The sequence below is a fragment of the Leopardus geoffroyi genome, chromosome A1 (genome assembly GCF_018350155.1).
Source record: "Leopardus geoffroyi isolate Oge1 chromosome A1, O.geoffroyi_Oge1_pat1.0, whole genome shotgun sequence".
Lineage (NCBI taxonomy): Eukaryota > Metazoa > Chordata > Mammalia > Carnivora > Felidae > Leopardus > Leopardus geoffroyi.
Window position 1 is genome coordinate 3967546 of NC_059326.1, and position 12056 is coordinate 3979601.

General features: G+C 48.8%; 1 protein-coding gene across 6 annotated transcripts in view; it reads right to left on the reverse strand.

Moving 5' to 3' along the window:
- Positions 1-12056, reverse strand: part of SACS (sacsin molecular chaperone) — an 86478-nt gene that overhangs the window by 40144 nt on the left and 34278 nt on the right. For 3 of the 6 annotated variants that reach the window (XM_045455216.1, XM_045455014.1, XM_045455085.1), the window contains exon 3: positions 1326-1476. In XM_045455216.1, coding sequence (XP_045311172.1) covers positions 1326-1476 — 151 coding nt within the window. Of the gene's footprint in view, positions 1-1325; positions 1477-1597; positions 1864-12056 lie in introns of those variants that run through there. The other 3 variants (XM_045455300.1, XM_045455144.1, XM_045455375.1) reach the window with 3 other exon arrangements.

The following is a 12056-nucleotide window of genomic DNA, read 5'->3' on the forward strand; positions in this document are numbered from 1 at the left end:
ACGACAAATGTTTATAGAAGAATAAGCTTCTTAAAAAGTTCATAATTTGCTCCTCAATTCTGTCCAAAGTCCTCTAACGAGTCACATGTCTATGTGCTACCAAATACGTAAGAAGGGCTGAGCTGTGAAGGAACATAAGAACAGTTTAACTGTGAACCTGTGTCTAAGTGGTCAAGAGACCATGGTGTGGACCCAGGTACACAGACGGTCAAGATTACATTGAGGGATTGAAAAATACCAATGTTTGTACCGGATACAAATCCGATACTTGTAAGGTTATTCTGTGTGGCTCAGTATTCCTTGTATATCTATTTAACATTTTTTTTTTTTTTTGCCTCTTCTAAATCCAGGAAAGGCTCTTTTATCTTCTAAAAAGTGAAGGTATTTATTAGGATAAAAGAATGGGTTAATTTTCAGTAAAATGTTTCCATTTAACTCCTTTAAGGAAATTTAGTTTTTTCACAACTTAAAGAATATATAGATCACAATATGAAATAGTCCCACCTTTCAGAGTTTTGATCGAAGCCATTCATTTGCACCCCAGAAATTTTAATGTGAAAGAATAGTTTCTATAATATAGTCTGAAGATCCTTTGCCTAAATTTCTGTGATTCAAAACTGAGGGGGGCGGGGGAGGTGTGAAGGTGAGGGTTATTCCAGTTAAGTATACAACACAATTAGAAAAATCTGGGGGCACCTGGATGGCTCAGTCGGTTAAGCCGCAGACTTCAGTTCAAGTCATGATCTCACCGTTCATGAGTTCGAGCCCCGCGTGGGGCTCTGTGCTGACAGCTCAGAGCCTGGAGCCTTCTATGGATTCTGTGTCTCCCTCTCTCTCTGCCCCTCCCCCACTCGTTTTCTCTCTCTGTCTCTCCCCCTCCCTCCCAAAAATAAAAGATTAAAAAAAATTTTAACGTAAAAAAAAAGAAGAAAAATCTGAGTAATGGTTAAGTCACTTCAAAACAAGTAAACCAGCACAAAAACCCTCTGGCTACAATGCCCATCGAAAAAGTACCTTAATTTCAGGAAGTGAAGATTCAGACAAAACGGCGGGCAGGGGGCAGGGTGACACAAACGCTGAACCGGCAAATCAATTAAAATTGCCACTCACGAGGGGAAACCCCGTGCGCTTTTTGATCGTGTTACTCACAAAGCATCACGTCCCGGGTGATCGCTAAATCCACCTCTGCCCTCCGCGACGCGAGAATGAAACCCGCCCAGTTTCTCTCTCAGCGAGCCCACTGACTTAGCAAGTGGATGCGCTACAACCGCGAGCACAGAGGCGGGCCCACCGTCCTACAGGGAGAGGGGACCGGCGCGCCGTACCTCCCTGTCGCCGAGCCACAGCCGCTGCTCCGACACCGGGAAGCCCGTCTCGGCCAAGATGCGCTCCTTGATGTCGCGCACGGTCCAGGACGCCCGGACGGCCACGGTCCTGCAGCCCACGCAGCCGGGGAGGACGGTCACCCGGAGCCACCTGTGCAAAAGGCAAAGGGACCTTCAGTGGGGGCCACGTGGGGGCCCTCCCGCGCGGGGTCTCGGGGGGCGGGGAGCCTCGCGGCCCTGGGCTCGGCTCGGCCCGGCCCGGGCGGGGTTACCTGTCCCCCATCGCGAGCGTCCCGGCCGAGCGCGGGCCCGCGTCCGCCCCAGCGCGCCGCGCCCGCTCACGGCCGCCTCCGCCGCCCCGAGAGGCCCGGGGCGGGCACCGAGCGCGGGATCCTCATGGCGCAGGCGGGCGCCGCCCCGGCCCGGCTCAGCCGCAGCCCCGGGAGCGGCGGCACGAGCCGAGCTGGAAACGCGAGAGGAAGCGGCGGCCGCGGAGGCGGGGCGGGGCGAGGCCGGCGGCGGCGGCGGCGGCGGCGGCGGCGGCGGCGCGCTCCCGGCCGGCGGGGCCCCAGGAGGCGCCGCCCGCGGGCACGCGCCCGCCCGCCTGGACCGTTAGCCGCGTGGGCGCCCCGCCCTGCCCGCAGGCCCCGCCCCGCCGCGCGCAGGCCCCGCCCCGCCGCCCGCGGCCGCCGAGGCGCCAAGGCCCGGGCACTTGAAACACTTGATAGTCCGCGCGGAGCCCTCGCGGAGAAGGCGCGTGCGTTTTCCCCGGCGGGGTTCAACAGGCCCGGGAGAGGCGGAAGTAGACATTCCTGGGGCCTACGCCTCCGTCGCCTTTAATGACTTTTCATCTCTGGCAGCGTCTCCAAATAAGACTTCTGGTGGCCTCGCAGGCGCAAGCTACCGCCGTGGTGGCTGCAGAAAGAAGAGCCTTTCGCGGTTTCGTGATTGTTTTTAAGGCACAAAAGTAGGATCAATGATTCAGTCTGCTGGAGGAAGGAGCAGTAAGAAAGTAATAGAAAGTAATAGATGGCGATATACATAAACCTATCCTATGCCGTGTTGAAATATACGTAACTTATCTTGGCCATATTTTATGGTTGGTAGCCTGTTTTCCCATGACGCCTGCAAGCTCCTTGATATCAGAAACAGGCCTTAAGAGCCGATGGAGGGGCGCCTGGGTGGCTCAGTCGGCTAAGCGTCCAACGTCGGCTCAGGTCATGATCTCACAGCCTGTGGGTTCGAGCCCCGCAACGGGCTCTGTGCTGACAGCTCGGAGCCTGGAGCCTGCTTCCGATTCTGTGTCTCCCTCTCTCTCTTCCCTTCCCCCACTCATGCTCTGTCTCTCTCTGTGTCAAGATTAATAAACATTAAAAAAAAATTTTTTTTTTTTAAAGAGTTGATGGAATCACCCAAGAGTAACTAATGTTGCCTTGTAATTTGAAAGCGTGCTAGCTTGACGAAGCTTCAGAACGTACCATTATTTTCCTCTGGCTTATTTCTCAGAGGTAAGGATGAGACACATCAGGGGCGGGGGGGGCGGGGCGAGGGGGGGGAGGCAACATCTATTGCGACAGTTCAAAGGCTATGTCCTGAGGAAGTAAACTTGTGTGCTTCTTGTTTAATACCAGGAATAGAATTAAATTTTAGTGTTGGCGCAAAAAAAAAAAGATATTAATGACTGTTTTTCAGTTACCACTTCTCCCCCCTTGCACAAAAAAATATTACTCAGAACTAGTTATCAGCAATAATAGAGTACCCATACAGAATATTCCATCCCTTCCTTCTAACCACATTTAAAAAGGAAAGGCTGGGGTGCCTGGTAGCTCAGCCGGTTAGTTAAGGCTGGGACTCTTGATATTGGCTCTGGTCATGATCTCACCATTGGTGGGGCAGAGCCCCGCATCAGGCTGTCTGTTGAGAGTGCACAGCCTCCTTGGGATTCTCTCTCCGCTTCTCATGTTCTCTCTCTCTCTCCTCTGACCTCTCCCACTCGCGTGCGCACTCTCTCAAAATAAATAAACGTTTTAAAAAGGAAAGTCTGTAAATCATGCAGCTCTTCCCCTACTTGGAACGAGTACGCACAATCAGAGAAGAGGCCAGAAAACCCCTAATGGATGAATATTCGCTTTGTCAATCAGACAACACTGTACATGCAAATGCATTAGAATATCACCAAGGAGAAAATCTCACTGAGCTGCTGGGCACGATCCCCCAGGATAAACCCTCCACGCATAAATCCTTTGATAACCCCCGGGTCTACCTGCTTTCCTCATGCTCTCTCCTAGGGAGACAGGCAAACGTGATGTGGTACAGAATTAAAGCCTTGAGGAAAAGAAACGCCCCTAATGGAGGGGATTTCACAAGAAGTGAAGCAGATCTGGCTGGGAAAGGGGGCTGATCGTAAGTATCTTCGAGCATCTGGAGTTCGAAGTATATTCAGGATACACTCTAAAGCGTTAGTCTGCATGGGAAATATAAATCTGGAACTCAAACAAGATGTCAAAGCTAAGGATATAGATTTAGAAATCATTTGTTTAATCATTCAGATAATATTTGTTAAACCCCTCCTCTGTGCTAGATGGACACATTTCTAAATGACGGGAATAAACAATGAACAAAACAAAGTCAACATCTCATGCTTGCAATCTAGGGAAGGAAGCCGATTAATAAATAGACAAAGGATATATGAATGCCTCCTACGGTGGCAGCCAAGTAGGGATAAGTACTATTTAAAGGTGGGGGGAGGGAGTTGGGGCAGGACAAGATAAGAGAGGAAAAGAGCTAAGATGGTTGTAGAACTTTCTAAATGACATGTGAGAAGAGACCTGAATGAAACACAGGAGAAGGAAGTTATCCAGAAGGAGGTTATATGAGAAGGAAGGGGGGCAGAGCAACACTTGTAGCCCGTGCGTCCATCGTCTCTGACCTGGATTTGGGGTCATCCCTTCCTACTTGTTGCCTCCCCTCTACTTCTCTCCTCTCCAACCCATGCCCCAACTGGCCACAAAACCAAAGTTGGAACTGATGTCTATTCTGTTTGCTGATAGCTTCCCAGAGCCTAAAAGAGGTCCTCACACAGAATAGGTGTGCAGTAAATATGAAGAAAGGAAGGAAGTGTTGAGGGAGGGAGGGAGGGAGGGAGGGAAGGAAGGAAGGAAGGAAGGAAGGAAGGAAGGAAGGAAGGAAGGAAGGAAAAACAGAAGAAGGAAGGAAGGAAGGGAGAAAGGAAGGAAGGAAGGAAGGGAAGAAGGAATTACATAAAGGAAATGAGGGGAGAAAGAAAGGGAGGAAAAGGAATAAATAAATATCTGGAAAATACAGAAAAGTAGATAAAAGCTCAAACATTATACATAATTCTAACACCCCAATACAAACAACATTTTTATGGCCATTAATTTAAGGGCTTTTTATATGATTACAGTAATACTATGGGTACACAGTGTTTTTCCAATTTTTATCACTGTAATAATTGTATTGCTAATAATTGCTGAATTTTCCATTGAGAAGAAATATCTTAGGCTACTCAACCCTACTGATAAATACAAGGGCATTTTAATTTTTCAGAAGTGCACAGACCAATAAATATGTTTGTTCATGAACTTTCACCACTATTTAAGATGAGAAAGAAATTTGTAAAAATGATGCATTCCAGTAAATGTCTAGCTGAGCCCTAACTCATTCTGTAGGAGTATATTATAAAATTCAGAACAGCAAAAGCCAAAACCATAGTCTCTTCTTTTAGAATGAGTCCAGACACAATAAAAAAAAAGGGGGGTGGGGGGAGTCCTGGGACCATCCTTTCAGCCTATTTCAGTTGTAGAGACGAACAAATAAAATTATTTTATTGCACAAGCCAGATTCAGCAGGACAGAAGCAGAAAACAATGTTGTTCTCTCTCACGAGCCCTGTTTTAATTTGTCCTGGTACTTCTTTCTTTCCCTTTCCCTGGATGACAGAGGACGGCAGGGCTTGGACCCTAGATTCCCCATCACTCCTGGATGATAAAAATTCTCCAGTTCCTTCCAGTCCCTAAGATGACTCATCTTAGTAATTGAAAACCCTCTCCAGGGTAACAACCAAACCACCAGTCCAATCCAATGTAAAAAAGTCTGAAATAGTAACCGGGCTTTATTCTGTCTCACCAAGTCAACTGCAGTGTGGAAACGTAGCTCAAGGCTGAGCTAATTTCCCCTGAAACAACATTTTGTGGTTTTATGAAATGGAATGTGCCTGATAGCATGTCTTTGATCAGAGGGAAACAAGAAATTAGTCCCTTCTGGAGAATGTGCACCAGTTATGTAAAGACCGAAGGGTGACAAATCATTGTTCCTTTGTTTAATGAGTCAGCGTAAGGCTGTTTGGCTTGAAAATAAAAAGATGAGAATATTGTGGATATGTGAAGTCCTAGAAAAATGAGTAAAACCTTAAGCCAAACAGAAAAAGGAAAAAATCTCTCAGGGAGAAGAAACAGGACCTCTAAAATCATGGAGTCAAAAAAACAGCAATAAAGCTGAGGCATCCCAAGTAGCTTCCTATGATGGAATCCGAGGGAGGATTCACGCAAAGGCACAGCAATGTGATCCGAGAGCACCTGCAGGGATATCATGAAATCCTTACGCTACATCTGCAGTTACATGAGGGGAATGGGAGCCACTTTCGGATTTGAATCAGGTTAGGTGATATAATTTGCATTCTAGAAAGACTGAGGATGACTTGGAAGGAGGCAAACTTAAAATAGGAACAAAACCAAGAAAAAAATGCTATCTGTGAGATGAAAACCTTCAAGAACAGTATCAATCACGTGGATAAATTGCCCGTAGGATTTGACAACGAGGAGGCCATTGTTGGTTGACCTCTATGCTCCAGAACCTGCAAGAATTTCCTGATGACTGTAGGATCAAGTTCAAGTTATCCTGCACGGATAAGGCCCATCACAACGGAGCCCTGGTCAACCTTCTCAAATTCCTCTGAGGCCATCCCACTGTCTGTCTCCGTGACCAGCTGATAGTAACACGTAAACGTTATGGAATACTTACTATGTGCCAAACACCTACTAAAATCCTTATGTGACTTAGCTCATTGGATCTTCCCCCCAAAACCCTACAAAGTACATAAAACCTTAATTTCCAGACAAGGAAAATGGAACCACACGCCTTACTTGTAGCTGCACAGCTGTTAGTGGGCGAGCCAACTCCATGAGCCCGAGCCCTATTACTATTAAACCAAAATATTCACAGAATACAATCACTTCACATGGCCTCGCTGCCCCCTGCCTGCACTGTCCTCACCTACTTGCAGTCCCCTTCCCATCACTTTCCATCTGATAAATCTCTAAGTCGTCCTCCAAGATTGACTACTTGTCCCAGCTTCCCCCATCTCTTCCGGGCTCCTTCTTTCTGCATAATGTGTACGCTGCGTATTCACTGTTGGTATTATAGCACATATCATGTCTTTTAGTAACTATGACTCATTTTTATTCATTGCAATGGGAGCCCCATTGCACTCCTCTTGGTACCCCAAGGGCCTAGTACAGAATGCTAGTCCGTGACTGTTGCTAACATGTTTGAGATGAATGAATGGGTTGCATATAGGGAAATAGCAACTTCACTCCTAACGCCAATCAGGCTTTGTTTTGTTTTGTTTTGGGGTCTGTTCAAAATGCTTTGGGCTGCAAGTAACTGATTCCCCGACTAGCAGTAGCTAAACTGATAATGGTTTGTTTTTCTCACGGGTCAGGAAGTCTAGAGGAATGCCATTGTTCACCCATCTCAAGACTAGCATTCCAGTGATGTTTTGGGACTTTCCTTCCTCGTCATAGAATGGCTCATCCAGTTCTAATACTTCCATATTCAATGTAGGAGGACGGGAGAAAGGGAGAAAGGGAAGAAAACAGTTTTACCTCTTTTATCAGAAAAACAAGAATGTTCCCACAGACTTCTGCTTCTCATTGGCCACTCCTAGCTGCAAGGAAGGCGGGCAAAACCAAGCCTCTACAATAGAAGGTTCTAGAAGGAGAATAGGGATTTGCAAGTGACTGTTGGGTCAGCCTACAACACTATCTACAACATTGCTCTAATATGCATGGCAAATGTATTTTTTCTAATGTTTATTTATCTTGAGAGAGACAGAGACAGAGAGCAAGCAAGGGAGGGGCAGAGAGAGAGGGAGACACAGAATCCGAAGCAGGCTCCAGGCTCTGAGCTGTCAGCACAGAGCCCATGTGGGACTCGAGATCACAGACTGTGCAAGATCATGACCTGAGCTGAAACTGGACGCCCAACTGAGTCACCCAGATGCCCCGGCAAATTTATTTCCAAAGTGTCTACAGAAATATTGGAAAACGATGTAACGGTAAGTTTTTCATAGCCTGATTAGTGACATACCAAGGCACATCTTTTGAAAGGATAGTAGCAGGAGTGTTTCATGCAACTAATCTTTCACTGCCTTGGGATGGGGATTTGGGTAAATCCTATGATTTTTCTGTTCACTTTTCTATAATGACAGTCCCTAAAGTCATTTGAAGTTACAAAACTGAACTTCAATTCTCTCATTGGGATAAGTTCCAGGCAAAATCATTAGATAAGATTTCAACCTTCCATCTTCATTCAAAGGTCACCTTCCTCTTTCTGTTGCCATCACCACCCCACGCTAAGTAAGACCCATTGTCAGATGCTGCCCACCTTCCAGGAGGCGACAGCTGTGGAGCCAGGAGAAGGCAGGAGGACGGGCTGTTTGTTGGCTGTGTGGATCTGAGCCCTATGGATCTGGCAGGTGATTAAGCTCACCATTTCTCCCGTGGGACTCTTGGCGAAGTCCTGTCACTGGGGACCCCAGCGGGAGTGGGGGGCGGGCAATGCCTCTCTCCACTGAGTGATCACTCACGACTGCTTCCACAACCTTCTGAGTCCACACCACCTCCCACCCCTTGCTGTTCTGGCCCTACCTCGAGCAAACCACATCGAAGAGGCCCCGACCTGATGCTGTCCCACATAGTTCGGGTGTGTTCTATGGAAAATTCTCTCCTATCCCTTGCCCAGCAAGCTTGGGCAGTGCAGGCCAGAGACCACGATGGCTGCCTGCTGCCTCAGAGTGCTTGGTCCCCAGGCCTGAACTGGCCTTGAACCCAGTCCCAAGTTCTTCCTGTGGTTCACCAGGCTTGATGTAAAGGAGATAAACCCCTCTAATCCTGTCCACTTGGCAACATCTTTCTCCAAAGAAATCGGTAGCAAACTTCTCTTCCCTCCCTACACTCTCACTAAAGGGGATCACACAACAGGTCCTGAGGCTCTTTGTAATTGTATATGAGGGAACGTCTGTCCCCCAAACACTTTCCAAACTGAGGTAGGAAGCACTTACTTTCAGCACTTTTTTACCTTCAATACGCATCAGCCATCGGAATAATTCAAATTGCGTTCACAGAGACCAACAGAAAAAAATACATGAATAGCATGTAAATCAAAAGAATATATACGCGAGACACGCATCATTATATGTTCATCAATTCAAAATTCAAACACCACAGTATACCAGAACCATGGCAGTTAAACAAAACACCAGCTCCTATGAGGCTCCCATTCATAATGGGGAGGCAGAAAATAAATAAATACACAGATATATAATATGCAAAGCAGAAATAAGGCCTATGATGAAACATGGTGGGCAGGGGACAGAACATGGCATGGGCTGGGATGCTGTCATCTGAGAATGGAACCGAATATGCAAAGTGAAAAAGCATAGAGAAGGAAGCCTCAGGATGAAGCTGGTGATTGAGAAAGCAACCCTTACCCAAAGGCAAAGTGTATGATCTCTTCCCCATAAAAAACAAAATTTGCTATTCTAGTTCACTCTGTGTAACTCACCTCACCTTATTCCCATAACTCTGCTTCAAATATTTTAAATTAAGAAAGTACTCATCAGAATCCTAAGTATTTCACCCACTACAAATTTCTAAATGGAGTATCTCTTCTAAAGCCAATTAAACTATTAAAATGAGGTATTCATCCAAACGATGAATATTTTGTTTCATATTGGTTTTCTCAAGCTTATTTATTAATTTTGAGAGAGAGAAAGACAGCATGTGTGCGAGTAGGGGACAGGGAGAGAGATTGGGAATCCCAAGCTAATAGCACGGAGCCTGACACGGGGCTTGACTGCATGAACCATGAAATCATGACCTGAGCCCACATCAAGAGCTCAACCAACTGAGCCACCCAGGCGCCCTTATTTAATATTGGGTTTTTTTTTTTTTTCATGTTTATTTATCTTTGAGGGAGAGACAGAGAGACAGAGACAGAGACAGAGCGTGAATAGGGGAGGGGCAGAGAGAGAGGGAGACACAGAATCCAAAGCAGGCTCCAGGCTCTGAGCTGTCAGCACACAGCCTGATGCAGGGCTCGAACTCACAAACCACGAGATCATGACCTGAGCTGAAGTCTGAAGCTTAACCAACTGGGCCACCCAGGTGCCCCTGATATTGGTTTTATTTTTATTTTATTTTTTTAAATCTTTTTTTTAATGTTTATTTTTGAGAGAGGGAGAGAGACAAGAGTGCAAGTGTGGGACGGTCAGAGTGGGGGGGGAGGAGACACAGAATCTGAAGCAGGTTCCAGGTTCTGAGCTGTCAGCACAGAGCCCGAAGTGGAGCTCGAACTCACGAACCCCAAGATCGTGACCTGAGCTAAAGTGGGACGCTCAACCGACTGAGCCACCCAGGCGCCCCTTAACATTGGTTTTAAATTCACTCAGTGAGACTTCAAGGCGAAGCACTTCGTCTTCATCAATATTCGTACAAGCGGCCGGTGGATGCACCACGTTGTGTGCGCAGTGGTGAGTGTGTATGTTTGGGCGTGTGGAAGACAGCCGCCCCTGCTGTTTAACACGCCGTGAGTCTCTGTGCCACTGAATCCTAATGCACGGTCCTCACTGATGGAAGCAGGACTCCCCACTGTCTGTGCCCAGAGACACTGTGCGCAAGCGAAGGGAGGAAACTTACCTCCCGCTCATCTCCCGCACGACCTAAGACGCCCAGTGCGGTTATGGCAGGGTGTCCCAGCAATCAGGGGAAAGGTGGCAGGTGGCACCCAGACCCATGACATCCGGGCCAGACGGTGCGTTGATAACGCTGTTACCTCCGCTGGCAGAAAGCCGCACGTCTGCAGGCTCCTGTCTAGACCCTTCTTCCCTCTGGAGCCTTCCCTCCTTCTTCTCTTCCTTACCCCTGTTGTTACCGACCCGGCTCAGTGTGATAAGCCCCTTCCAGCGCAGCCTTCTGTCCGATTTTGTCAGGCTGGCCCTTCAAGGTCATGGTAAGACCTTGGCCCAAGTCAGGCTCATAGGCGTTCCCCCCGCTCTGCCTTTCTGCTTTCGTAGGGCACCCCCACCCTTCCCCCGCTACCGCCCCCGGCCCTCCCACCACCCAGCTGCTCTGGTAGTATCATCAGCCTCCTCCTCTTCCCGCTCGTACGCCTTTCTAGAAACATCCACTCACGTACAAATTCTGTTTTGACAATTTTGCGCTCAGCACGTGACTGCGTGGGAAATGATGACCCAAAGTCCGAATACAAACGTGACAGAGGACCGCAGGTGGCGGTCAGGGTCTTGGGGGAGGTGTAGCTACCGAACACAGGGGCAAAATCCAGATAAAATGGTAGGCTGAAGACAGAAATTCCTGTACCGATGGCTTCCCACGTCACTTAAAGGTAAAGTGAGGGTCCTCGGCGAGCAAGGCCTTAGTGGTCAAGCCCCCTGTCCCCGGGCTCGTCTCCTCCTCGCTCGTTGTCCCGCTAGCCCCTGCCTCCTCTCCCTCTTGCTCATTCCACCGCAGCCCTCGACACCCTTCAGTCCTGAACACGGAGCCACACTCCCTGCCCCAGGGTCTTTGCACTTGCTGTCCCCCCGGTTCGGCGTGATCTTCGTGCAGATGTCATTTCTTACTCCCTCACCCCCTTTCTGTCTGCACTCACACGTCCTCTTTCTCAGGATGCCTTCCAAAACACCCCGTACAAACTAGCAACACGCCCCATGCCCCCCCTTGAGTTGCCTGATCCCTCTCTACAGCACCCATGACCATCTGCTACATACCCAGTTGTTTATCCGTTCGGTATCTGTCTCAGCCCAATGTGTTGTCCACTCCGTGAGAGCAAAGCCATCGTCGGTTGAATTCACTGCTCTCTTCCCAGCATGAGAGGGGTTCAGCCACGCCACAGGCACTCGGGAAATATTGTTGAACATACGAATGGACGAACGCTCACTCTACTGGCATCCTGGACCCCGGGCCGACGCCCGGGGTATCTGTTCCCCCACACCCCCCACCCTCGTTCCGAGCTTGGCTTCCAGCCCCTGCCCCCAAGGTTCCGGCACTGCCAGGCTCACTGCAGCCACAGCTGGGGTGTGGCTCTGACCCTGTCCTGCCTCACGCGGTGGCTGTCCCCCGGCCGCAACCCTCTGGCCAGCAGCTCTCCACTGTGCCCCAGGGAGCCGTGACCTGCTGTCCCACACTCACTCTGCAGGTGCCAGCTGACCCCAACTCACAGGCCACTTTGGCCTCCTTCCCAGGATGCATAACCACCAGAGGATGGGGAGGACAAGGTCACCTTCACGTTTTACTCCCTTGATGGAGATTCTCGCGTCTGCATGAGAACCCACAGCGGAAGCATTCAGGAAACCTGTGCCTGGGGTTTAAGGTGGAGAGCGTTCATCCTGGTGACTCTCGCTGAGAGAAGTTCCTAA